The sequence below is a fragment of the Acipenser ruthenus genome, chromosome 44 (assembly GCF_902713425.1).
Source record: "Acipenser ruthenus chromosome 44, fAciRut3.2 maternal haplotype, whole genome shotgun sequence".
In the NCBI taxonomy this organism is placed as follows: domain Eukaryota; kingdom Metazoa; phylum Chordata; class Actinopteri; order Acipenseriformes; family Acipenseridae; genus Acipenser; species Acipenser ruthenus.
The window spans coordinates 8,450,696-8,475,000 of NC_081232.1; the positions used below are offsets into that span (position 1 = coordinate 8,450,696).

General features: G+C 41.2%; 2 protein-coding genes and 1 non-coding gene across 3 annotated transcripts in view; 2 read left to right on the forward strand and 1 right to left on the reverse strand.

Moving 5' to 3' along the window:
• Nucleotides 1-3,201: 3,201 nt before the first annotated feature.
• Nucleotides 3,202-3,274, reverse strand: trnak-uuu (transfer RNA lysine (anticodon UUU)). The gene has a single exon. It is a non-coding gene; the product is annotated as a tRNA-Lys (tRNA).
• A 1,396-nt stretch (nt 3,275-4,670) lies between these two features.
• Nucleotides 4,671-16,856, forward strand: nudt9 (nudix (nucleoside diphosphate linked moiety X)-type motif 9). The gene is made up of 8 exons (XM_059012337.1): nt 4,671-5,206; nt 9,379-9,633; nt 11,376-11,474; nt 11,904-11,990; nt 12,249-12,360; nt 14,094-14,240; nt 14,522-14,606; nt 16,033-16,856. Exons 1-8 carry the CDS (start codon nt 5,115-5,117, stop codon nt 16,179-16,181), a joined length of 1,026 nt encoding a protein of 341 aa, XP_058868320.1. The 5' UTR covers nt 4,671-5,114; the 3' UTR covers nt 16,182-16,856.
• A 3,218-nt stretch (nt 16,857-20,074) lies between these two features.
• tbx6 (T-box transcription factor 6) overlaps nt 20,075-24,305 on the forward strand; it is an 11,174-nt gene continuing 6,943 nt past the window's right edge. The window contains exon 1 of the mRNA XM_033997835.3: nt 20,075-24,305. This exon is cut by the window's right edge and continues 156 nt beyond it. The gene's annotated coding sequence lies outside the window, so the exon portion shown is untranslated.

The following is a 24,305-nucleotide window of genomic DNA, read 5'->3' on the forward strand; positions in this document are numbered from 1 at the left end:
CTGTAAAAAAGGCCAACAAGATGCTCGGATATATTGTGAGAAGTGTTGAATTTAAATCAAGGGAAGTAATGTTAAAACTTTACAATGCATTAGTAAGACCTCATCTAGAACATTGTGTTTTCTGGTCACCTCGTTACAAAAAGGATATTGCTGCTCTAGAAAGAGTGCAAAGAAGAGCGACCAGAATTATCCCGGGTTTAAAAGGCATGTCGTATGCAGACAGGCTAAAAGAATTGAATCTATTCAGTCTTGAACAAAGAAGACTACGCGGTGATCTGATTCAAACATTCAAAATCCTAAAAGGTATAGACAATGTCGACCCAGGGGACTTCTTTGACTTGAAAAAAGAAAAAAGGACCAGGGGTCACAAATGGAGATTAGATAAAGGGGCATTCAGAACAGAAAATAGGAGGCACTTTTTTACACAGAGAATTGTGAGGGTCTGGAACCAACTCCCCAGTAATGTTGTTGAAGCTGACACCCTGGGATCCTTCAAGAAGCTGCTTGATGAGATTCTGGGATCAATAAGCTACTAACAACCAAACGAGCAAGATGGGCTGAATGGCCTCCTCTCGTTTGTAAACTTTCTTATGTTCTTATGTTCTTATTATCTTCTCTGTGCTTTACTACACTGTGCTGTGCTTTTACCAGGGGGATACCAAAGCAGTAAACTTCTGATCCATCCTCTATCCCTTTCTCCACTCTCTCCATTTCTCTCCCTCTCTCTCTCTTTCTCTCTCTCTCCTTTCTCCCTCCATCTCTCCCTCATTGTTTCTCCCCCTCTCTCTTCTCCCCTCTCTCCCTATCCCTCCCCCTCTCTCCCCCCTCTCTTCTCCACTCTCTCCCTATCCCTCCCCCTCTCTACCCCCTCTCTCTTCTCCCCTCTCTCCCTATCCCTCCCCTCTCTACCCCCTCTCTCTTCTCCCCTCTCCCTATCCCTCCCCCTCTCTACCCCTCTCTCTCCTCCCCTCTCTCCCTATCCCTCACCTCTCTACCCCCTCTCTTCTCCTCTCTCCCTATCCCTCCCCCTCTCTCTCCTCCCCTCTCTCCCTATCCCTCCCCTCTCTACCCCCTCTCTTCTCCCCTCTCTCCCTATCCCTCCCCCTCTCTCTCCTCCCCTCTCCCTATCCCTCCCCCTCTCTCTCCTCCCCATCCCTCCCCTCTCTACCCCCTCTCTTCTCCCCTCTCTCCCTATCCCTCCCCCTCTCTCTCCTCCCCTCTCCCTATCCCTCCCCTCTCTACCCCCTCTCTTCTCCCCTCTCTCCCTATCCCTCCCCCTCTCTCTCCTCCCCTCTCTCCCTATCCCTCCCCTCTCTACCCCCTCTCTTCTCCTCTCTCCCTATCCCTCCCCCTCTCTCTCCTCCCCTCTCCCTATCCCTCCCTCTCTCTCCTCCCCTCTCTCCCTATCCCTCCTCTCTCTACCCCTCTCTCTCCTCCCCTCTCCCTATCCCTCCCCTCTCTACCCCCTCTCTTCTCCCCTCTCTCCCTATCCCTCCCCCTCTCTCTTCTCCCCTCTCTCCCTATCCCTCCCCCTCTCTCTCCTCCCCTCTCCCTATCCCTCCCCTCTCTACCCCCTCTCTTCTCCCCTCTCTCCCTATCCCTCCCCCTCTCTCTCCTCCCCTCTCTCCCTATCCCTCCCCTCTCTACCCCCTCTCTTCTCCTCTCTCCCTATCCCTCCCCCTCTCTCTCCTCCCCTCTCCCTATCCCTCCCTCTCTCTCCTCCCCTCTCTCCCTATCCCTCCTCTCTCTACCCCTCTCTCTCCTCCCCTCTCCCTATCCCTCCCCTCTCTACCCCCTCTCTTCTCCCCTCTCTCCCTATCCCTCCCCCTCTCTCTCCTCCCCTCTCTCCCTATCCCTCCCCCTCTCTACCCCCTCTCTCCCTATCCCTCCCCTCTCTACCCCCTCTCTTCTCCTCTCTCCCTATCCCTCCCCCTCTCTCTCCTCCCCTCTCTCCCTATCCCTCCCCTCTCTACCCCCTCTCTTCTCCCCTCTCTCCCTATCCCTCCCCCTCTCTCCTCCCCTCTCCCTATCCCTCCCCTCTGTACCCCCTCTCTTCTCCCCTCTCTCCCTATCCCTCCCCCTCTCTTCTCCCCTCTCCCTATCCCTCCCCTCTCTACCCTCTCTAGCCCTCCTTCTCTCACCAGTAATGACCTTTCCACAGAGCTCTAGAACCCCTCCTCTCTTTCAGTAACTCAATCCCTCGCTCTTTCTCTCTCTGACCTTCAGCTGATACTGTGACCTTTTCATTAGCCCATGCCCCCTGTCTGTCTGTGATTCATATGTAAGACAGACAGACAGACAGACAGACAGACATAGGTAGATAGATAGATAGATACCAAAAATTGAAAATATCTTTAAAAAGTAGCGTTGGATCCACAATAAATATATTTTGTATTTAATTAAAATAATAATAATATTTTTAATAAATATCCCATTGCTTTATACATAGGCTGAAAATGGCATCCATCTCATATGAGGCTCGCATGCATTTGCTTGCTAGTCTCCCATCTCTATAAAGACTAGAAGAGGTTTTTAGTTTTTTTAATCTGACGCCACACGCGGTCGCATTGTCTGAAACGGCTAAGCAGCCTGAAGCTAGGCGTGCTTCACTGCCGCAGATTTCAGACCTGCAGTGCGTGACGTATTCATGCAGTGTTTTTTTATCCGCAGTGCCGCTGCAGTTTCTTATTTACGGCGCCCTCTGGCGGCGTCCAAGCGCTACTACAATACAAGTCTTTATTTCTCAGCTAACGCCCTTATTTATCCAGGGCGATACAAAAGGATATTTTAAAACAACCTTATTTTAAAAGGACATTCTTAAAAATCGATGTAGAAATAAATACACGAATGAATAAATATAAGTGAATAAATAAACACATAAATAAATCAATATCGAAATATATAAATACATAACTGAATATTATTTATGTGTGTATTTATTTATTTATTTACTAAATTATTATTTTTATTTCGACTTATTATTATTTATTTTTTTTAATTTTTGGCATAAAATATCTTGCATAAGTACGAGCGGGCATTCTGTTCGCGTGTATTTCAAAATGCTCTAAATCACTTTACAAAGATTGAAAAAAAAAATTAGAATCCTTAAAAAAAAAAAAAATCTGAACATGCCTTATAATTTAAATATATATATTATTTTAATATAAATAAATACAAGTTTAAAAAAAAAAAAAAATTAACCGCCCAAACAGGGACTTGAACCCTGGACCCTCAGATTAAAAGTCTGATGCTCTACCGACTGAGCTATCCGGGCTCTATACATACTACAGAACGGTGCAGAATATTTTAGGGGATAATCGGCATTCTTTCAATTTTGTGTGCTAGTTACCTTCCAGACCTGGATAAACTAGTCTTAATTTTGTGTTCCGTTTAGTGTTATAAAGGCATGTCGCATGCAGACAGGCTGAAATAATTGAATCTATTCAGTCTTGAACACAGAAGACTACGCGGTGATCTGATTCAAGCATTCAAAATCCTAAAAGGTATAGACAATGTCGACCCAGGGGACCTGAAAAAAGAAACAAGGACCAGGGGTTTGTGCGAGGAATGAAAATGTCTCTACACACATACAAAACGACCTGTCCAGTATTATTCTCTCCAAGAAGTGAGACTTATTTGGGGGTAACTCTGGGCAGAAACAGTTTTGCATATGTACCAAGAATAATTATTAGTAGCGGTTAGGGCTCTGGACTCTTGACCGGAGGGTTGTGGGTTCAATCCCAGGTGGGGGGACACTGCTGCTGTACCCTTGAGCAATGTACTTTACCTAGATTGCTCCAGTAAAAACCCAACTGTATAAATGGGGAATTGTATGTAAAAATAATGTGATATCTTGTAACAATTGTCAGTCGCCCTGGATAAGGGCGTCTGCTAAGAAATAATAATATCATGTGATTTTTCATCTCGTCACTGATCATGTGAGGGTGTTAACATTTTAAATTTCAGACTAGGAAATCCTCTTAGCGGAAGGGCGTAGGATTGCAGAAATGGTTCAAACGTATAAAAGAAAATTTAGTGCTCTAGCTACCATGATTATATGGAAGAAGGCACGTTGATGGACTCAGCGTTCAGTGAAACAATGTATTTTCTCCTGTGGACAAACTACACTATTATTATTATTATTATTATTATTATTAATAAACGTTCTCAGGTGTCCAGTGTTGAAACGAGGAATGTTTAAAGTCACAGTTTTTAAGGGGTGTCCAAAGACTCCAGAAAGCCCTGGAACATTGCTCACATTTTAAATAAATTAATTAATTAAAACGGTCTTTAAGTCACGTCTTACAAAAATATTTCAACTCTATTATATAGCCCTAAGGTAATATATCACAAACGTATTTTGAAATGTATTTTTGTTTACGACTGCAATAAATAAATAATAATAATAATAATAATAATAATAATAATAATAATAATAATAATAATAATAATAATAATAATAATAACTTAGTTCTATTATAAAAAAAAGTACTACAACAAATGTGCCCAAACTGTCCAAAATAGCCCCAGATTACAGTCTGATAAATATTTGGTACTATTTTCTAATGGTGGAAAAAAAAATATGATAAATTCAATTTTAAAAAGATGAAAAATACCGGAAAACAGCATGACGTACCGGATCTGAACAGGCGCTTCCGCGTTTTCGAAGCGGAAGTTGTTTGGGCGTTTGTTTTTACTGGTCTGAGAAAGTTTAATTGTTAAATCGTCCCGGTTTTGATAATGTATTCACGTTTTGTTTTTTGAAAACAAAACTGAGTAATTCATTAGGTGGTATTAGCGCCATTCAAAAACAAACTATTATTTATCAGTTCTGATTGTGTTTAAATGGGGCTCGCTGATCTATTTTTCTGGCGCATGTTTTGATTAGACGACAGTTAAATATATTTTAACGGTTTCAGAGTTGCAAAGGCGTCAGTGAATTCAAGAAGGAAAAAAATAAAAAGCAAACTTCATAGTTTCTCAAAATGGCAAAGCCTGGGCTTCCCTTACCTAAAATGGCGGCCGGACGGCTTCACTCGCTATAGAAGCCCATTCCCCGCCCTGTTATGTGAGGGCACGCCCCCAGTAAGCTGGTTACACTGGTTTCTGTTGCGATGATACGGTCGTTTAGAAACGGGGCTGGATCTGTCAGTTTAGTTTTAACTGTGCTGGGCTTGAGATACGCCACTTGTTCCGGGAAAGATCGGTAAGTAAACAGTACTATCTATTATAAAAACGCAGGTTTTATTATCGTAAAGAGCTCTTTTAATTTAGCCGACAGAAATTTAAATTTATATATTTTAAGAGAACTATCTCAATATTATTATTATTATTATTATTATTATTATTATTATTATTAGGATTATTGAAGCTGCTGTTTTTTGTCTGTCCTGTAAATCGGCTTCAAATCAAACTCGAGTTGAACCATCATGAGAGTTGTTATGCAGTCTTTTAAAATAACAATTCTAATCGCTTCCTTTAAAAAAAAAAGGAATCGAAAATGGAATTAGAATTGAAAGCCACGATCTGACCACGCCCTGATTTATAACATAAAAGCTTGGGTAGCCACCATGTGAGTCAGTAGGTAACTATCACATCCTAGTTCATATTGTATTCTAGTAGTGTTATTATTATACACAGCATCCTAGTTCATATTGGATTCTAGTAGTGTTATTATTATACAGAGCATCCTAGTTCATATTGTATTCTAGTAGTGTTATTATTATACATAGCATCCTAGTTCATATTGTATTCTAGTAGTGTTATTATTATACAGAGCATCCTAGTTCATATTGGATTCTAGTAGTGTTATTATTATACATAGCATCCTAGTTCATATTGGATTCTAGTAGTGTTATTATTATACAGAGCATCCTAGTTCATATTGGATTCTAGTAGTGTTATTATTATACAGAGCATCCTAGTTCATATTGGATTCTAGTAGTGTTATTATTATACATAGCATCCTAGTTCATATTGTATTCTAGCAGTGTTATTATTATACATAGCATCCTAGTTCATATTGTATTCTAGTAGTGTTATTATTATACATAGCATCCTAGTTCATATTGGATTCTAGTAGTGTTATTATTATACAGAGCATCCTAGTTCATATTGTATTCTAGTAGTGTTATTATTATACATAGCATCCTAGTTCATATTGGATTCTAGTAGTGTTATTATTATACAGAGCATCCTAGTTCATATTGTATTCTAGTAGTGTTATTATTATACACAGCATCCTAGTTCATATTGTATTCTAGTAGTGTTATTATTATACACAGCATCCTAGTTCATATTGTATTCTAGTAGTGTTATTATTATACATAGCATCCTAGTTCATATTGGATTCTAGTAGTGTTATTATTATACATAGCATCCTAGTTCATATTGTATTCTAGTAGTGTTATTATTATACATAGCATCCTAGTTCATATTGGATTCTAGTAGTGTTATTATTATACATAGCATCCTAGTTCATATTGTATTCTAGTAGTGTTATTATTATACAGAGCATCCTAGTTCATATTGGATTCTAGTAGTGTTATTATTATACAGAGCATCCTAGTTCATATTGTATTCTAGTAGTGTTATTATTATACACAGCATCCTAGTTCATATTGGATTCTAGTAGTGTTATTATTATACATAGCATCCTAGTTCATATTGTATTCTAGTAGTGTTATTATTATACACAGCATCCTAGTTCATATTGGATTCTAGTAGTGTTATTATTATACACAGCATCCTAGTTCATATTGGATTCTAGTAGTGTTATTATTATACATAGCATCCTAGTTCATATTGGATTCTAGCAGTGTTATTATTATACATAGCATCCTAGTTCATATTGGATTCTAGTAGTGTTATTATTATACACAGCATCCTAGTTCATATTGTATTCTAGTAGTGTTATTATTATACACAGCATCCTAGTTCATATTGGATTCTAGTAGTGTTATTATTATACAGAGCATCCTAGTTCATATTGGATTCTAGTAGTGTTATTATTATACATAGCATCCTAGTTCATATTGGATTCTAGTAGTGTTATTATTATACACAGCATCCTAGTTCATATTGGATTCTAGTAGTGTTATTATTATACACAGCATCCTAGTTCATATTGGATTCTAGTAGTGTTATTATTATACAGAGCATCCTAGTTCAGATTGTATTCTAGTAGTGTTATTATTATACAGAGCATCCTAGTTCATATTGTATTCTAGTAGTGTTATTATTATACACAGCATCCTAGTTCATATTGTATTCTAGTAGTGTTATTATTATACATAGCATCCTAGTTCATATTGTATTCTAGTAGTGTTATTATTATACAGAGCATCCTAGTTCATATTGTATTCTAGTAGTGTTATTATTATACAGAGCATCCTAGTTCATATTTGATTCTAGTAGTGTTATTATTATACAGAGCATCCTAGTTCAGATTGTATTCTAGTAGTGTTATTATTATACACAGCATCCTAGTTCATATTGGATTCTAGTAGTGTTATTATTATACACAGCATCCTAGTTCATATTGGATTCTAGTAGTGTTATTATTATACACAGCATCCTAGTTCATATTGGATTCTAGTAGTGTTATTATTATACAGAGCATCCTAGTTCAGATTGTATTCTAGTAGTGTTATTATTATACAGAGCATCCTAGTTCATATTGTATTCTAGTAGTGTTATTATTATACAGAGCATCCTAGTTCATATTGTATTCTAGTAGTGTTATTATTATACAGAGCATCCTAGTTCATATTTGATTCTAGTAGTGTTATTATTATACAGAGCATCCTAGTTCAGATTGTATTCTAGTAGTGTTATTATTATACACAGCATCCTAGTTCATATTGGATTCTAGTAGTGTTATTATTATACACAGCATCCTAGTTCATATTGGATTCTAGTAGTGTTATTATTATACACAGCATCCTAGTTCATATTGGATTCTAGTAGTGTTATTATTATACAGAGCATCCTAGTTCATATTGTATTCTAGTAGTGTTATTATTATACAGAGCATCCTAGTTCATATTGTATTCTAGTAGTGTTATTATTATACACAGCATCCTAGTTCATATTGGATTCTAGTAGTGTTATTATTATACACAGCATCCTAGTTCATATTGGATTCTAGTAGTGTTATTATTATACAGAGCATCCTAGTTCATATTGGATTCTAGTAGTGTTATTATTATACAGAGCATCCTAGTTCATATTGGATTCTAGTAGTGTTATTATTATACAGAGCATCCTAGTTCATATTGGATTCTAGTAGTGCTATTATTATACATAGCATCCTAGTTCATATTGTATTCTAGTAGTGTTATTATTATACACAGCATCCTAGTTCATATTGTATTCTAGTAGTGTTATTATTATACACAGCATCCTAGTTCATATTGTATTCTAGTAGTGTTATTATTATACACAGCATCCTAGTTCATATTGTATTCTAGTAGTGTTATTATTATACAGAGCATCCTAGTTCATATTGGATTCTAGTAGTGTTATTATTATACATAGCATCCTAGTTCATATTGTATTCTAGTAGTGTTATTATTATACACAGCATCCTAGTTCATATTGTATTCTAGTAGTGTTATTATTATACACAGCATCCTAGTTCATATTGGATTCTAGTAGTGTTATTATTATACACAGCATCCTAGTTCATATTGTATTCTAATAGTGTTATTATTATACACAGTATCCTAGTTCATATTGGATTCTAGTAGTGTTATTATTATACACAGCATCCTAGTTCATATTGTGTTCTAGTAGTGTTATTATTATACACAGCATCCTAGTTCATATTGTGTTCTAGTAGTGTTATTATTTGCACTGACTGTAAACTACACTGTGTTTAAATATGATGATGATAATAATAATAATAATAATAATAATAATAATAATAATAATAATAATAATATTTTATTTATGTATGTATGTATTATTATTATATTTATGTTATGTATTAATATATTTTCTGTATTTATGTATGTATACAATCATAATTTATTTAATAATTTATGTAGTAATATATATATATATATTTTTTTTTTTATATATATATATTATTATTATTGAAATGTGTTTTTGTTTATGACTGTAAGTCGCCCTGGATAAGGGTGTCTGCTAAGAAATAAATAATATTAATAATTAAATATATAGATAGATTATTATTATTTATCCAAGGTGACTTACAGAGACTAGGGTGTGTGAACTATGCATCAGCTGCAGAGTCACTTACAACTACGTCTCACGATAGATAGATAGATACATAGAGATGGATGGATGGATGGATATCATTGTTATGTATTAATATATTCATTTCATTCATTGATTTTCTGTCTTTCCCGTCAGATTGCTGTCTTGCCTGTCGAAGCCTCCTCTCTCCCAGTGCTCCCAGTTCTCCCAGTCTGCTCCGGTTTGCTTTCTCGCCATGCCGCCCCTCCACTCGAACGCGCGCTGCCGGGTGTACCCGGGCTCGGATGTGGCGCGGTGGCCCGTCCCGAACGAGGGGGTAAGCTGGGGGTCAGCGTGCCCGCAGTACAGCCCGGTCCGGTATACAGCGCCGAACGTGAGCAGCGGGCCAGTGTGGGCCGACCCAGAGATTGGGTGAGTGCTTGTCTGTCTATATCTACTGTGTCTGTCTGTCTATATCTACTGTGACTGTCTGTCTGTCTGTCTGTCTGTCTGTCTATATCTACTGTGTCTGTCTGTCTGTCTGTCTATATCTACTGTGTCTGTCTGTCTGTCTATATCTACTGTGTCTGTCTGTCTGTCTGTCTGTCTATATCTACTGTGTCTGTCTGTCTGTCTGTCTATCTACTGTGACTGTCTGTCTGTCTGTCTATATCTACTGTGTCTGTCTGTCTGTCTGTCTGTCTATATCTACTGTGTCTGTCTGTCTGTCTATATCTACTGTGTCTGTCTGTCTGTCTGTCTGTCTATATTTACTCTGTCTGTCTGTCTGTCTATATCTACTGTGTCTGTCTGTCTGTCTGTTTATATCTACTGTGACTGTCTGTCTGTCTGTCTATATCTACTGTGTCTGTCTGTCTGTCTGTCTGTCTATATTTACTCTGTCTGTCTGTCTGTCTATATCTACTGTGTCTGTCTGTCTGTCTGTCTATATCTACTGTGTCTGTCTGTCTGTCGATATTTACTCTGTCTGTCTGTCTGTCTGTCTATATCTACTGTGTCTGTCTGTCTGTCTATATCTACTGTGACTGTCTGTCTGTCTATATCTACTGTGACTGTCTGTCTGTCTATATCTACTGTGTCTGTCTGTCTGTCTGTCTATATCTACTGTGTCTGTCTGTCTGTCTGTCTATATCTACTGTGACTGTCTGTCTCTGTCTGTCTGTTTATATCTACTGTGTCTGTCTGTCTGTCTGTCTGTCTGTCTATATCTACTGTGTCTGTCTGTCTGTCTGTCTATATCTACTGTGTCTGTCTGTCTGTCTGTCTATATCTACTGTGTCTGTCTGTCTGTCTGTCTATATCTACTGTGTCTGTCTGTCTGTCTGTCTGTTTATATCTACTGTGACTGTCTGTCTGTCTGTCTGTCTGTCTATATCTACTGTGTTTGTCTGTCTGTCTGTCTGCCTGTTTATATCTACTGTGACTGTCTGTCTGTCTGTCTGTCTGTCTGTCTATATCTACTGTGTTTGTCTGTCTGTCTGTCTGTCTGTCTATATCTACTGTGTCTGTCTGTCTGCCTGTCTATATCTACTGTGTCTGTCTGTCTGTCTGTCTATATCTACTGTGTCTGTCTGTCTGTGTTTGTGTTTCTGTCTGTCCCTGCGTTTGTCTTTATCTGTCTCTCTGTCATTCTGTCTGTATGTCTGTCAGTGCGGATATCTGTTTGTCTGTCTGCAGGCCTGGGAATCAGACTCCCATTACACAGCAGTGTGATCCAGTCCTGGTTTCACTGGGAGTTTAAAAATCAGACACACCTGAGCTTGTTACCTAGACACACTGGGGGCTGATCAAGCTGGTAGTAAAACCTGGACTGGGTGACACTGCTGTGCAATAGGAGTCTGATTCCCATCCCTGCAATAATAATGCTGGTTATCATCACAGGGCTGGGAATCAGACTCCCGCTGCACAGCAGTGTGATCCATTCCTGGTTTCACTGGGAGTTTAAAAATCAGACACACCTGAGCTTGTTACTCAGACACACTGGGGGCTGATCAAGCTGGTAGTAAAACCTGGAATGGGCGACACTGCTGTGCAATAGGAGTCTGATTCCCATGTCTGTCTGTCTGTCTAATTATCTCTGCCATATTTACCGGTACGTTTTGTTGAAATCTGTGTCTTATCAGTTGTGTCCTTGTTATTTTCTGTCCCCACAGAGTGGACAGCGGGTTCTGTCCTAAGTTCAATGCGCTGGACAATGCAGTGGACAGACGCAGCCATGAGGGGACATACAGAGTGGAGAACGGCTACCCACTGTGAGTGAGACTGAGTGTGTGAGTGTGTGTGCGAGCGTGGGTGCGTGTGTGTGTGTGTCTCTGCCTGTCTGTGTTTAATAATAATAATAATAATAATAATAATAATAATAATAATAATAATAATAATAATAATATTTGTGGGGCAGCAGTGTGGAGTAGTGGTCAGGGCTCTGGACTCTTGACCGGAGGGTCGTGGGTTCAATCCCAGGTGGGGGACACTGCTGCTGTGCCCTTGAGCAAGGTACTTTACCTAGATTGCTCCAGTAAAAACCCAACTGTATAAATGGGGAATTGTATGTAAAAAATAATGTGATATCTTGTAACCATTGTAAGTCGTCCTGGATAAGGGCGCCTGCTAAGAAATAAATAATAATAATAATAATAATAATAATAATAATAATAATAATAATAATAATAATCTGTTTCCAGGAACCCTCATGGTCGAACTGGGATTACTGGGAGGGGCTTACTGGGACGCTGGGGTCCCAATCATGCTGCCGATCCCATCATCACCAGGTAAAAAACAACACTTTTAAAAAATAAACTACATTTCCCAGCAGCCCTGGTGTATGCTGCCCCAGGGCATGCTGGGAGCTGTAGTTCTGCACTTTCAGTTAAGTTACATCTTTCTAGGGTCAGAGGTTTCAGCATTAGTTTAATAGACTACATCACCCAGCAGCCCCTTCAGTTCTCTGCAGGGCTGACATGTGCGGGCTGCCCCAGGGCAGGCTGGGAGCTGTAGTCCTGACCCCGCCCCTGTGTTTTTTCTGCCAGGTGGAAGAGAGACAGCGAGGGAAGGAAGGTTTTGCACCCGGGTTCAAAGAATCCCATCCTGCAGTTTGTGTCAATCAAGCGCAAGGACTGCGGAGAGTGGGCCATTCCAGGGGTGAGTGTGTGTCTGTGTCTATGTGTCTGTGTGTGTCTGTGATTGTACCTGTGTGTGTGTGTCTGTGTCTGTGTGTCTGTGTCTGTGTGTCTGTGTTTGTATCTCTGTGTGTGTGTGTTTGTATCTCTGTGTGTGTGTGTTTGTATCTCTGTGTGTGTGTGTTTGTATGTGTGTGTGTGTTTGTATCTGTGTGTGTGTGTGTGTTTGTATCTGTGTGTGTCTGTTTGTATCTGTGTGTGTGTGTGTGTGTGTTTGTATCTGTGTGTGTGTGTCTGTGTTGTATCTGTGTGTGTTTGTATCTGTGTGTGTGTGTGTGTGTTTGTATCTGTGTGTGTGTGTGTGTGTTTGTATCTGTGTGTGTGTGTCTGTGTTGTATCTGTGTGTGTGTGTGTGTGTGTGTATTTGTATCTGTGTATGTCTGTGTTTGTACCTGTGTGTGTCTGTGTTTGTATCTGTGTGTGTTTGTGTCTGTGTGTCTGTGTGTGTGTCTGTTTGTGTCTGTGTGTGTCTCTAATTGTGTCTGTGTTTTTATTTGTGTGTGTGTGTCTGTGTTTGTATCTGTGTGTGTGTGTGTCTGTCTATCTCTGTGTGTGTGTGTATCTGTGTATGTGTTTGTATCTGTGTGTTTGTGTGTCTGTGTTTGTATCTGTGTGTGTGTATCTGTGTATGTGTTTGTATCTGTGTGTGTGTCTGTGTTTGTGTCTGTCTCTCTGTGTGTCTGTGTCGCTGTTAGTATTTAAGAACATAAGAAAGTTTACAAACGAGAGGAGGCCATTCAGCCCATCTTGCTCGTTTGGTTGTTAGTAGCTTATTGATCCCAGAATCTCATCAAGCAGCTTCTTGAAGGATCCCAGGGTGTCAGCTTCAACAACATTACTGGGGAGTTGGTTCCAGACCCTCACAATTCTCTGTGTAAAAAAGTGCCTCCTATTTTCTGTTCTGAATGACCCTTTATCTAATCTCCATTTGTGACCCCTGGTCCTTGTTTCTTTTCTCAGGTCAAAAAAGTCCCCTGGGTCGACATTGTCTATACCTTTTAGGATTTTGAATGCTTGAATCAGATCACCGTGTAGTCTTCTTTGTTCAAGACTAAATAGATTCAATTCTTTTAGCCTGTCTTCATACGACATGCCTTTTAAACCCGGGATAATTCTGGTTGCTCTTCTTTGCACTCTTTCTAGAGCAGCAATATCCTTTTTGTAACGAGGTGACCAGAACTGAACACAATATTCTAGGTGAGGTCTTACTAATGCATTGTAAAGTTTTAACATTACTTCCCTTGATTTAAATTCAAGAGAAGTCATTTTGTATCCATCTCTCTTGACCATTAAGGGGAAGTGTGCAGCTGTCATTTCCTTCCCCTCTGAAACGCTGACACTGACTTGGTTCCTTGCAAACTCAGCTGTCATAATCAATAACAATGCTGGTTAAGAAGCTCAGGTGTGTCTTATTATTAAACTCCTAGTGAAACCAGGAATGGATCACACTGCTGTGCAACGGGAGTCTGATTCCCATCCCTGTGATGATAACCAGCATTATTATCGCAGGGATGGGAGTCAGACTCCTATCGCATAGCAGTGTCACCCATTCCAGGTTTTACTACCAGCTTGATCAGCCCCAGTGTGTCTAGGTAACAAGCTCAGGTGTGTCTGATTATCAGTCTCATTGTAAAACCAGGACTGGATCACACTGCTGTCTCATTCCAAGCCCTGCTGTGCTGTCTCTGGTTTCAGGGAATGGTGGATCCGGGAGAGAGGGTCTCGGTGACTCTGAGGAGGGAGTTTGGGGAAGAGGCCCTGAACGCACTGCAGAAAACAAAGGAGCAGAGAGAGACGCTGAAGCAGCAGATCACAGAGCTCTTCAACAGCCCCAGCTTTCAGGTGAGAGGGTCGATCACAGAGCTATACAGCTTCCAGGTGAGAGGGTCGATCACAGATCTGTTCAACAGCTGTCGATCACAGAGCTGTACAATACACTGAGTCGATCACAGAGCTGTTCAACTCACAGTCGATCACAGAGCTATACAATACGCTGAGCTTCCAGGTGAGAGGGTCGATCACAGAGCTGTCGAACACAATGGGTCACTTAGTCCGTCAGGAGAAATAATGGATCACAGAGCTATGCAGCATAGTCAATCACAATCTCTCTCTCTCTCTCTCAGGTGTATAAAGGCTACGTAGACGATCCCAGAAACACCGACAATGCCTGGATGGAGACTGTAGCTGTCAACTACCATGATGCCTCAGGTGAGTTAAAAAACTACATCTCCCAGAATGCTCTACTCACTGCTTGGTTCCAGCTGTATTAACCCTGTACTGGTTTAGTTTACTGGTTCCAGTATCTCTGTATTAACTCTGTACTGGTTCCAGTATCTCTCTGTATTAACTCTGTACTGGTTCCAGTATCTCTGTATTAACTCTGTACTGGTTCCAGTATCTCTCTGTATTAACTCTGTACTGGTTCCAGTATCTCTCTGTATTAACTCTGTACTGGTTCCAGTATCTCTGTATTAACTCTGTACTGGTTCCAGTATCTCTCTGTATTAACTCTGTACTGGTTCCAGTATCTCTGTATTAACTCTGTACTGGTTCCAGTATCTCTGTATTAACTCTGTACTGGTTCCAGTATCTCTCTGTATTAACTCTGTACTGGTTCCAGTATCTCTGTATTAACTCTGTACTGGTTCCAGTATCTCTGTATTAACTCTGTACTGGTTCCAGTATCTCTGTATTAACTCTGTACTGGTTCCAGTATCTCTGTATTAACTCTGTACTGGTTCCAGTATCTCTGTATTAACTCTGTACTGGTTCCAGTATCTCTGTATTAACTCTGTACTGGTTCCAGTATCTCTGTATTAACTCTGTACTGGTTCCAGTATCTCTGTATTAACTCTGTACTGGTTCCAGTACCTCTCTGTATTAACTCTGTACTGGTTCCAGTATCTCTCTGTATTAACTCTGTACTGGTTCCAGTATCTCTGTATTAACTCTGTACTGGTTCCAGTATCTCTGTATTAACTCTGTACTGGTTCCAGTATCTCTGTATTAACTCTGTACTGGTTCCAGTATCTCTGTATTAACTCTGTACTGGTTCCAGTATCTCTGTATTAACTCTGTACTGGTTCCAGTATCTCTGTATTAACTCTGTACTGGTTCCAGTATCTCTGTATTAACTCTGTACTGGTTCCAGTATCTCTGTATTAACTCTGTACTGGTTCCAGTATCTCTGTATTAACTCTGTACTGGTTCCAGTACCTCTCTGTATTAACTCTGTACTGGTTCCAGTATCTCTCTGTATTAACTCTGTACTGGTTCCAGTATCTCTGTATTAACTCTGTACTGGTTCCAGTATCTCTGTATTAACTCTGTACTGGTTCCAGTATCTCTGTATTAACTCTGTACTGGTTCCAGTACCTCTCTGTATTAACTCTGTACTGGTTCCAGTATCTCTCTGTATTAACTCTGTACTGGTTCCAGTATCTCTGTATTAACTCTGTACTGGTTCCAGTATCTCTGTATTAACTCTGTACTGGTTCCAGTATCTCTGTATTAACTCTGTACTGGTTCCAGTACCTCTCTGTATTAACTCTGTACTGGTTCCAGTACCTCTCTGTATTAACTCTGTACTGGTTCCAGTATCTCTCTGTATTAACTCTGTACTGGTTCCCTGCAGGTTCCAGTGTGGCTCAGTTGCCTCTGGAGGCCGGTGACGACGCTGGGAAGGTGGCCTGGGTGGAGATCGACTCCACTCTCCAGCTGTACGCCAGCCACGCGCGATTCCTTGAGATAATCGCACGGGAGCGAGGCGCGCACTGGGAGTGACATCATCACACACGCGAGCGCGTGACATCATCACGCTGGGAGCGACATCATCACACACACACATGCATGACATCATCACACACACACATGCATGACATCATCACACACACACATGCATGACATCATCACACACACACATGCATGACATCATCACACAGATGCACGCGCACACATGCATGACATCATCACACAGATGCACGCGCACGCACACACATGCATGACATCATCACACAGATGCACGCGCACGCACACACATGCATGACATCATCACACAGATGCACGCACACACACACGAACGCATGACATCATCACGGTACGCTGGGAGGGACATCATCACGTACACACATGACATCATCACACAGACACACGCGAGAGCATGACATCATCACGCACATACATGACATCATCTCACACACACATGCATGACATCATCGCATACCGGGAGTGAGGATCATTGTGGAGTGTGTTCAGGCATGGAAATAAGACTCCTATTGCACAGCAGTGTGATCCATTCCAGGTTTTACTACCAGCTTGATCAGCCCCCAGTGTGTCTAGGTAACAAGCTCAGATGTGTCTGATTATTAAACTCCCAGTGAAACCAGGAATGAATGTGTGTGTAACCAATGTGTTGAATGTGGTGCTGCATTTGAAAATAAAAACTACTGACAGATTTAATTTCGACTGGGTGCTGTTTGTACAGAAGCAGCTTTCTCTGCCTCCATCTCTCCTCTCCCCCCTTCCCCCTCTCTCCCTCCCCTTGCCTGTTTTTTCTTTCTCTCTCTTTTCCTCCCTCCCTCCCTCTCCATCTGAATTCAAATTCAATTCAGAACAGCAGAAGTATTGCCAAAGCAATTACAAAATAAATAATAATACAAAATAAAAATAAAAACACCAAATGATAACATCTCCTCCTATTCTGTCCCTTACCCCCCTCTCTCGGGGGGGTCACACCTCTCCTCTCCCTCTCTCTCACACTCCTCCGCCCCAGGATTCCTCCTCTCTCTTTCATCCCTTAGTCCAAATGTCTCCTGTTTACACAGAAAACACAAACATACTCACAGACACGGCTTCTCTTGGCTTTCATCTCACTGACTTTTTTCCATTAAAGATGCAAATTGACTCTACAGCGACACAAGAACTAGGGCCGCTGTGCTGGTTTGTATGACATTTTAATAAAGAACTAGAATTGTGAGATGCCTGTCTGTCTGTGCAGCTTTAATGAAACTAAACTTTTCAGAATGTAGTAAACTAACACAGACACCAAGAAGAAGGGATTCTATTGTATTGTCAAACTGAAGAGGATTGTGGGGCTCTGTCTGTCTGTCTGTCTGCAGCTTTAATGAAACTAAACTCTCTTCAGAATGTAATATTATTTGTTTATTTAGCAGACGCCTTTATCCAAGGTGACTTACAGAGACTAGGGTGTGTGAACTATGCATCAGCTGCAGAGTCACTTACAACTACATCTCACCAGAAAGACGGAGCACAAGGAGGTTAAGTGACTTGTTCAGGGTCACACAATGTGTCAGTGCCTGAGATGGGATTTGAACCGGGGACCTTCTGGTTATTATTATTATTTATTTATTTCTTAGCTGACGCCCTTATCCAGGGCGACTTACAATTGTTACAAGATATCACATTATTTTTACATACAAGTACCCATTTATACAGTTGGGTTTTTACTGGAGCAATCTAGGTAAAGTACCTTGCTCAAAGGTACAGCAGCAGTGTCCCCACCGGGGATTGAACCCACGACCCTCTGGTCAAGAGTCCAGAACTCTAACCACTACTCCACACTGCTGGTTACAAGCCCTTTAACCACTGGACCACACAGCCTCCTCCTCCTAATAAACTAACACAGACACCACGAAGACATAATTATTAATTACAGCATCTAGCTTGTAACATTAGTGTATTTTTTGTAAGGTGCTTCTATAATATCGTTGTATTAATAATCATAGCCATTGAAATAACTGGTTTCCCTAGGAGTTTAATAATCAGACACACCTGAGCTTGTTACCCAGACACACTGGGAGCTGATCAAGCTGGTAGTAAAACCTGGACTGGGTGACGCTGCTGTGCAATAGGAGTCTGATTCCCATCCCTGCAATAATAAAGCTGGTTATCATCACAGGGATGGGAATCAGACTCTCGCTGCAAAGCAGTTTGATCCATTCCTGGTTTCACTAGGAGTTTAACAATAAAGACACACCTGAGCTTGTTACCCAGACACACTGAGGCTGATCAAGCTGGTAGTAAACAGTCAATAATTAGATTTTAATTCAATTTTCCTTTTTTCAGTCGCAGGAATTTGAATTGATATTTTAGAGACATAATAGTAATTGTTGTACATGTTCAACTGCTTTCATTTGAAGCCAATTTAATTAACCAAAAAACAGCGGCTTCAATTGAAGTCCTTGTGTTGCAACTGCTGTGTGAAGCTCATTTTAACGTAATGTGCCGATTGCAATTTTAATCAATGCTGTGTTGCTTTTCCTTTGTGCGTTATCAGACCTCTCTGTGCTTTACAGTGCTTCCCTATGCTTTACCATACCTCTCTGTGCTTTACAATGCTTCCCTATGCTTTACCAGACCTCTCTGTGTTTTACAATGCTTCCCTGTGCTTTACCAGACCTCTCTGTGCTTTACAATGCTTCCCTGTGATTTACCAGACCTCTCTGTGCTTTACAATGCTTCCCTATGCTTTACCAGACCTCTCTGTGCTTTACAATGCTTCCCTATGCTTTACCAGACCTCTCTGTGCTTTACAATGCTTCCCTATGCTTTACCAGACCTCTCTGTGCTTTACAATGCTTCCCTATGCTTTACCAGACCTCTCTGTGCTTTACAATGCTTCCCTATGCTTTACCACACCTCTGTGCTTCACAATGCTTCCCTATGCTTTACCAGACCTCTGTGCTTTACAATGCTTCCCTATGCTTTACCAGACCTCTCTGTGCTTTACAGTGCTTCCCTATGCTTTACCAGACCTGTATGTGCTTTACAATGCTTCCCTATGCTTTACCAGACCTCTCTGTGCTTTACAATGCTTCCCTATGCTTTACCAGACCTCTCTGTGCTTTACAATGCTTCCCTATGCTTTACCAGACCTCTCTGTGTTTTACAATGCTTCCCTGTGCTTTACCAGACCTCTCTGTGCTTTACAATGCTTCCCTGTGATTTACCAGACCTCTCTGTGCTTTACAATGCTTCCCTATGCTTTACCAGACCTCTCTGTGCTTTACAATGCTTCCCTATGCTTTACCAGACCTCTCTGTGCTTTACAATGCTTCCCTATGCTTTACCAGACCTCTCTGTGCTTTACAATGCTTCCCTATGCTTTACCAGACCTCTCTGTGCTTTACAATGCTTCCCTATGCTTTACCAGACCTCTCTGTGCTTTACAATGCTTCCCTATGCTTTACCAGACCTCTCTGTGCTTTACAATGCTTCCCTATGCTTTACCAGACCTCTCTGTGCTTTACAGTGCTTCCCTATGCTTTACCAGACCTCTCTGTGCTTTACAATGCTTCCCTATGCTTTACCAGACCTCTCTGTGCTTTACAATGCTTCCCTATGCTTTACCAGACCTCTCTGTGCTTTACAATGCTTCCCTATGCTTTACCAGACCTCTCTGTGCTTTACAATGCTTCCCTATGCTTTACCAGACCTCTCTGTGCTTTACAATGCTTCCCTATGCTTTACCAGACCTCTCTGTGCTTTACAATGCTTCCCTATGCTTTACCAGACCTCTCTGTGCTTTACAATGCTTCCCTATGCTTTACCAGACCTCTCTGTGCTTTACAGTGCTTCCCTATGCTTTACCAGACCTCTCTGTGCTTTACAATGCTTCCCTATTCTTTACCACACCTCTCTGTGCTTTACAATGCTTCCCTATGCTTTACCAGACCTCTCTGTGCTTTACAGTGCTTCCCTATGCTTTACCAGACCTCTCTGTGCTTTACAATGCTTCCCTATGCTTTACCAGACCTCTCTGTGCTTTACAGTGCTTCCCTATGCTTTACCAGACCTCTCTGTGCTTTACAATGCTTCCCTATGCTTTACCAGACCTCTCTGTGCTTTACAATGCTTCCCTATGCTTTACCAGACCTCTCTGTGCTTTACAATGCTTCCCTATGCTTTACCAGACCTCTCTGTGCTTTACAATGCTTCCCTATGCTTTACCAGACCTCTCTGTGCTTTACAATGCTTCCCTATGCTTTACCACACCTCTCTGTGCTTTACAATGCTTCCCTATGCTTTACCAGACCTCTCTGTGCTTTACAATGCTTCCCTATTCTTTACCATGCTTTTACTGTGCTTTACCACACTTGGCTGTGCTTTTATAAGGGCAGATACAGTTTGGAATACCTTCCTATTATCTGTGTAATGTGTGTTTACTTACCCCCACTCTCCCCAGGGTCTCTGAATCAGGATGTTTGGGTTAGTTTGGGGTGTCAAACTCAACACTGTTAATGATGCCCTCTCTCTGACTAACACCCCTCCTCCTCCCCTGTCTCTGTCTATCCACCCATCCACCCATCTATCTATCTATCTATCTATCTATCTATCTATCTATCTATCTATCTATCTATCTATCTATCTATCTATCTATCTATCTATCTATCTATCTAGTAAATACAATACAGTACTGTCCATTGGCTTCCACTATACTGTACTCAATTGAATTGAATTAAATTAAATTATGACTATCCGCTTCTGCACTGATACGTTTTGATAATGTACTGTATTATTAAACCGCACAGATTATCGAAACGTGAATTATTGAAACACAGATTAACGGGATTCTACTGTGTATTTATCTATATCTATATCTATATCTATCAATCAATCAATCAATCAATATTTATTTTATATAGCGCCTTTCATAGTGGACCGCCATCACAAAGCGCTTTACAAGATAGTGAGGAGCAATGCAAATACATTAAATACAGTGAAATACAGGACATAGTGCCTTAAATACAAACAGTAAAAAACAATGCAAATACATTGAATACAAGCATATTACAATGCAAATACATTGAATACAGGCATATTCCATTAAATACAAGGCTAGGATGTGAATTCTAGACACTGTGGATGCGTTTGTCACACAGAATCATACAAATAAAGTGTGAAAACCCTGAAATAGCAATTTAGACAACAGCTGATAACAGAGATCAGGCTTGAAGAGCATTGAAAGCAAGAGAGAACAAGCAGGTCTTGAGAGTTGATTTGAAGCGAGCGACGGTGGGAGCGTGACACACCGAAGCTGGGAGAGACTTCCAGAGAGTCGGGGCCATGAAGCTAAACGAGCGCTCTCCGAGTGTGGGGCGCTTTTGCTTGGGGATAACAAGCAGGCCAGAGTCGGAGGACCTCAGCTTGTGGGCAGGGGCACAGCGGGTCAGCAGGTCGGAGAGATACTCTGGACCTGTGTGATGAAGGGACTTGCAGACGAGCAGGAGAAGTTCTAAAGTAATCCTGAACTTTAGTTGGGTAAGACGTTTTTCACATCTGGTAAGGATCCTGGCAGGGGCATTCTGAACCAGCTGCAGTAGGTTTATGACGCGTGCCAGGAGACCACCGTAGAGAGAGTTATTATTATTATTTATTTCTTAGCAGACGCCCTTATCCAGGGCGACTTACAATTGTTACAAGATATCACATTATTTTTTACATACAATTACATTGTTTTTACATACAGTTACCCATGTATACAGTTGGGTTTTTACTGGAGCAATCTAGGTAAAGTACCTTGCTCAAGGGTACAGCAGCAGTGTCCCCCCACCTGGGATTGAACCCACGACCCTCCGGTCAAGAGTCCAGAGCCCTAACCACTACTCCACACTGCTGCCCAGAGTCAAGAGGAGATGAATGCATGACAGAGTATCTCCGCATCTGGGAGGGAAATGTAGGGACGGACCTTTGAGATGTTTCGGAGATGGTAGAAGGAGGATTTGACTGGAGAGGAGATGTGGGCATCAAAGGAGAGGTTGCTGTCCAGAAGCACACCAAGGCTTCGTACTGCAGGAGAAGGCAGCAGCAGACAGTTTCAGGGCAGCTATATTGAGATTCTTGAGTTTTAGATCCTACTAGATGGAGTTCAGATTTGCTAGTGTTCAGCTGAAGACAATTGGCACACATCCGGGCCTCGATGTCTTGGATGCAGGCCGAGAGCCAGACCAGGCAGAGGAGCTACCAGGGTCCAGTTTTAAGTAGAGCTGGGTGTCGTTAGCATGGGAGTGAAACATGAGGCTGTGCTGGTGGATGAGGTGACCCAAGGGAAGCATGTAGATGTGGAAGAGAAGAGGCCCAAGAACAGACCCTTGAGGGACACCACAAGTGACCGGGTTAGAGTCAGCACTGCGTCCATCACAGAAGACATGTGTCCAGATAGGTAAGAGGACATCCAGGAGAGACAGGTTCCAGAGATCTCTCTCTCTCTCTCTCTCTCTCTCTCTCTCTCTCTCTCTCTCTCTCTCTCTCTCTCTCTCTCTCTCTCTCTCTCTCTCTCTCTCTCTCTCTCTTTCTTTCTCTCTCTCTGTCTGTCTCTCTGTCTCTGTCTCTCTCTCTCTGTCTGTCTCTGTCTTTGTCTCTCGCTCTTTCTCTATCTGTCTGTCTAAAAGTTGTCTGAATGAATCCGGTTTTGAACACCATTACACACAGCTGGAACAATGACTATAGTCACACAGTTATTGTTTTGAGATTCAGCTTTTATCAGGGAGCTCCCCTAAATCCCTCGTTTAGAAAGACACGGGGTATTCATGCTTGTGACGTCATAGCCGTGTGCGGGCGTGCGTTCTCTGCTGAGCGACGGGCAGGAGATCCAGACGGAGGTTGAAGTTGATACGCCCCCCGCAGGCGAACAGGATTTATTACAGATCAACACACTGAACAGCTCAGGCGACGCTGCCAGCAATGGTAGAGCATGGAGCTCGCACAACACAGCGAAGGAAAACTTCTGTGGGATCTCCAGTCTCTGAACTAATCTTCTCTGTTCAATCATAAACTAACGTTGCTGAAGAGCTTGATCATAGCAGATAAACTGTCAGGGCAGATGTGTGACGGATTAATGTAATTGAGTGGAAAAATAAGATAGCAACTGCTCAGTAAACTAATAGAGGTGACCCACCTTCCCCTGTCTCTTATGGTGCAAGAACGTTTATGATACAAGACCCATCTAATTCAGATTATAAGGTATAGTCTCAGTAAAGCTGCTCTATCAACACTTTGGCACCTGGTCTAGCAATTAAACTTCATTACCGGGCAGTTGAGACCCCCTTTGGAGTGGGGGAGCGTGAGAGAGAGGGAGAAGGAGGTGTGAAGCAAGGGATGGGTAGATAGCTAGATAGACAGAGGGGTGAGGGGAGAAGTGTCAAACAATTTGGCAGACTTCAAAAGGTTTTGGGTCACCTATATAAGGTTGCGTTTGGAGGCAGGTTTTATTTGTGATCGCAAGAGAGGAGAGAGAGACAGAGAGAGAAGAGACTAGGCTGTAGAGGGAGAGAAAGAGAGATTGAGAAAGAAAAAGGTAGCTACGGTTATTCAATCTATGTATTTATCAGGGAAAGCGTTTTCAGTTATTTCCATGCTGGAAATTTGTAACTAAAAAAAAACAAAAACATTTTAGATTTGGATATTTGAAAGAAAGAAAGAAAGAAAGAAAGAAAGAAAGAAAGAAAGAAAGAAAGAAAGAGAAAACATTTCATTTTTCTTTTTAATTGGCTATTGTTGAACTGTGTTTTTTAATTTACATATTTCTGTATTTATAATACAGAGAGGGGGAGAGAGAGAGGCTTATAAGCAAACAGCTTTTTTTAATTGATCTTAAAAAAGATAGATATCTGTGCTTGCATCGGATCTCGGGAGGGGAGGGGAAAGAGAGAGGCGTTTATCAGATTGATATCATAACATTTAATTAATATCAAGTTTACATTAACTCTATATAGGTAGCAGAAAGAAAAGGTTTTTATTGTGGGGTTTATAGATAGATAGATAGATAGATAGATAGATAGATAGATAGATAGATAGATAGATAGATAGATAGATAGATAGATAGATAGATAGATAGATAGATAGATAGAGCAAGTGTGACAGGGAGAGAGCTGGAGAGAGGGTGAGTGT

Bases quoted from the DNA above. Each gene is read 5' to 3' on its own strand.
- nudt9 (XM_059012337.1), top strand. From the start codon at position 5,115: ATGATACGGTCGTTTAGAAACGGGGCTGGATCTGTCAGTTTAGTTTTA. The intron at 5,207-9,378 runs GTAAGTAAACAG...CTTTCCCGTCAG, and splicing joins ACTTGTTCCGGGAAAGATCG to ATTGCTGTCTTGCCTGTCGA. The intron at 9,634-11,375 runs GTGAGTGCTTGT...CTGTCCCCACAG, and splicing joins TGGGCCGACCCAGAGATTGG to AGTGGACAGCGGGTTCTGTC.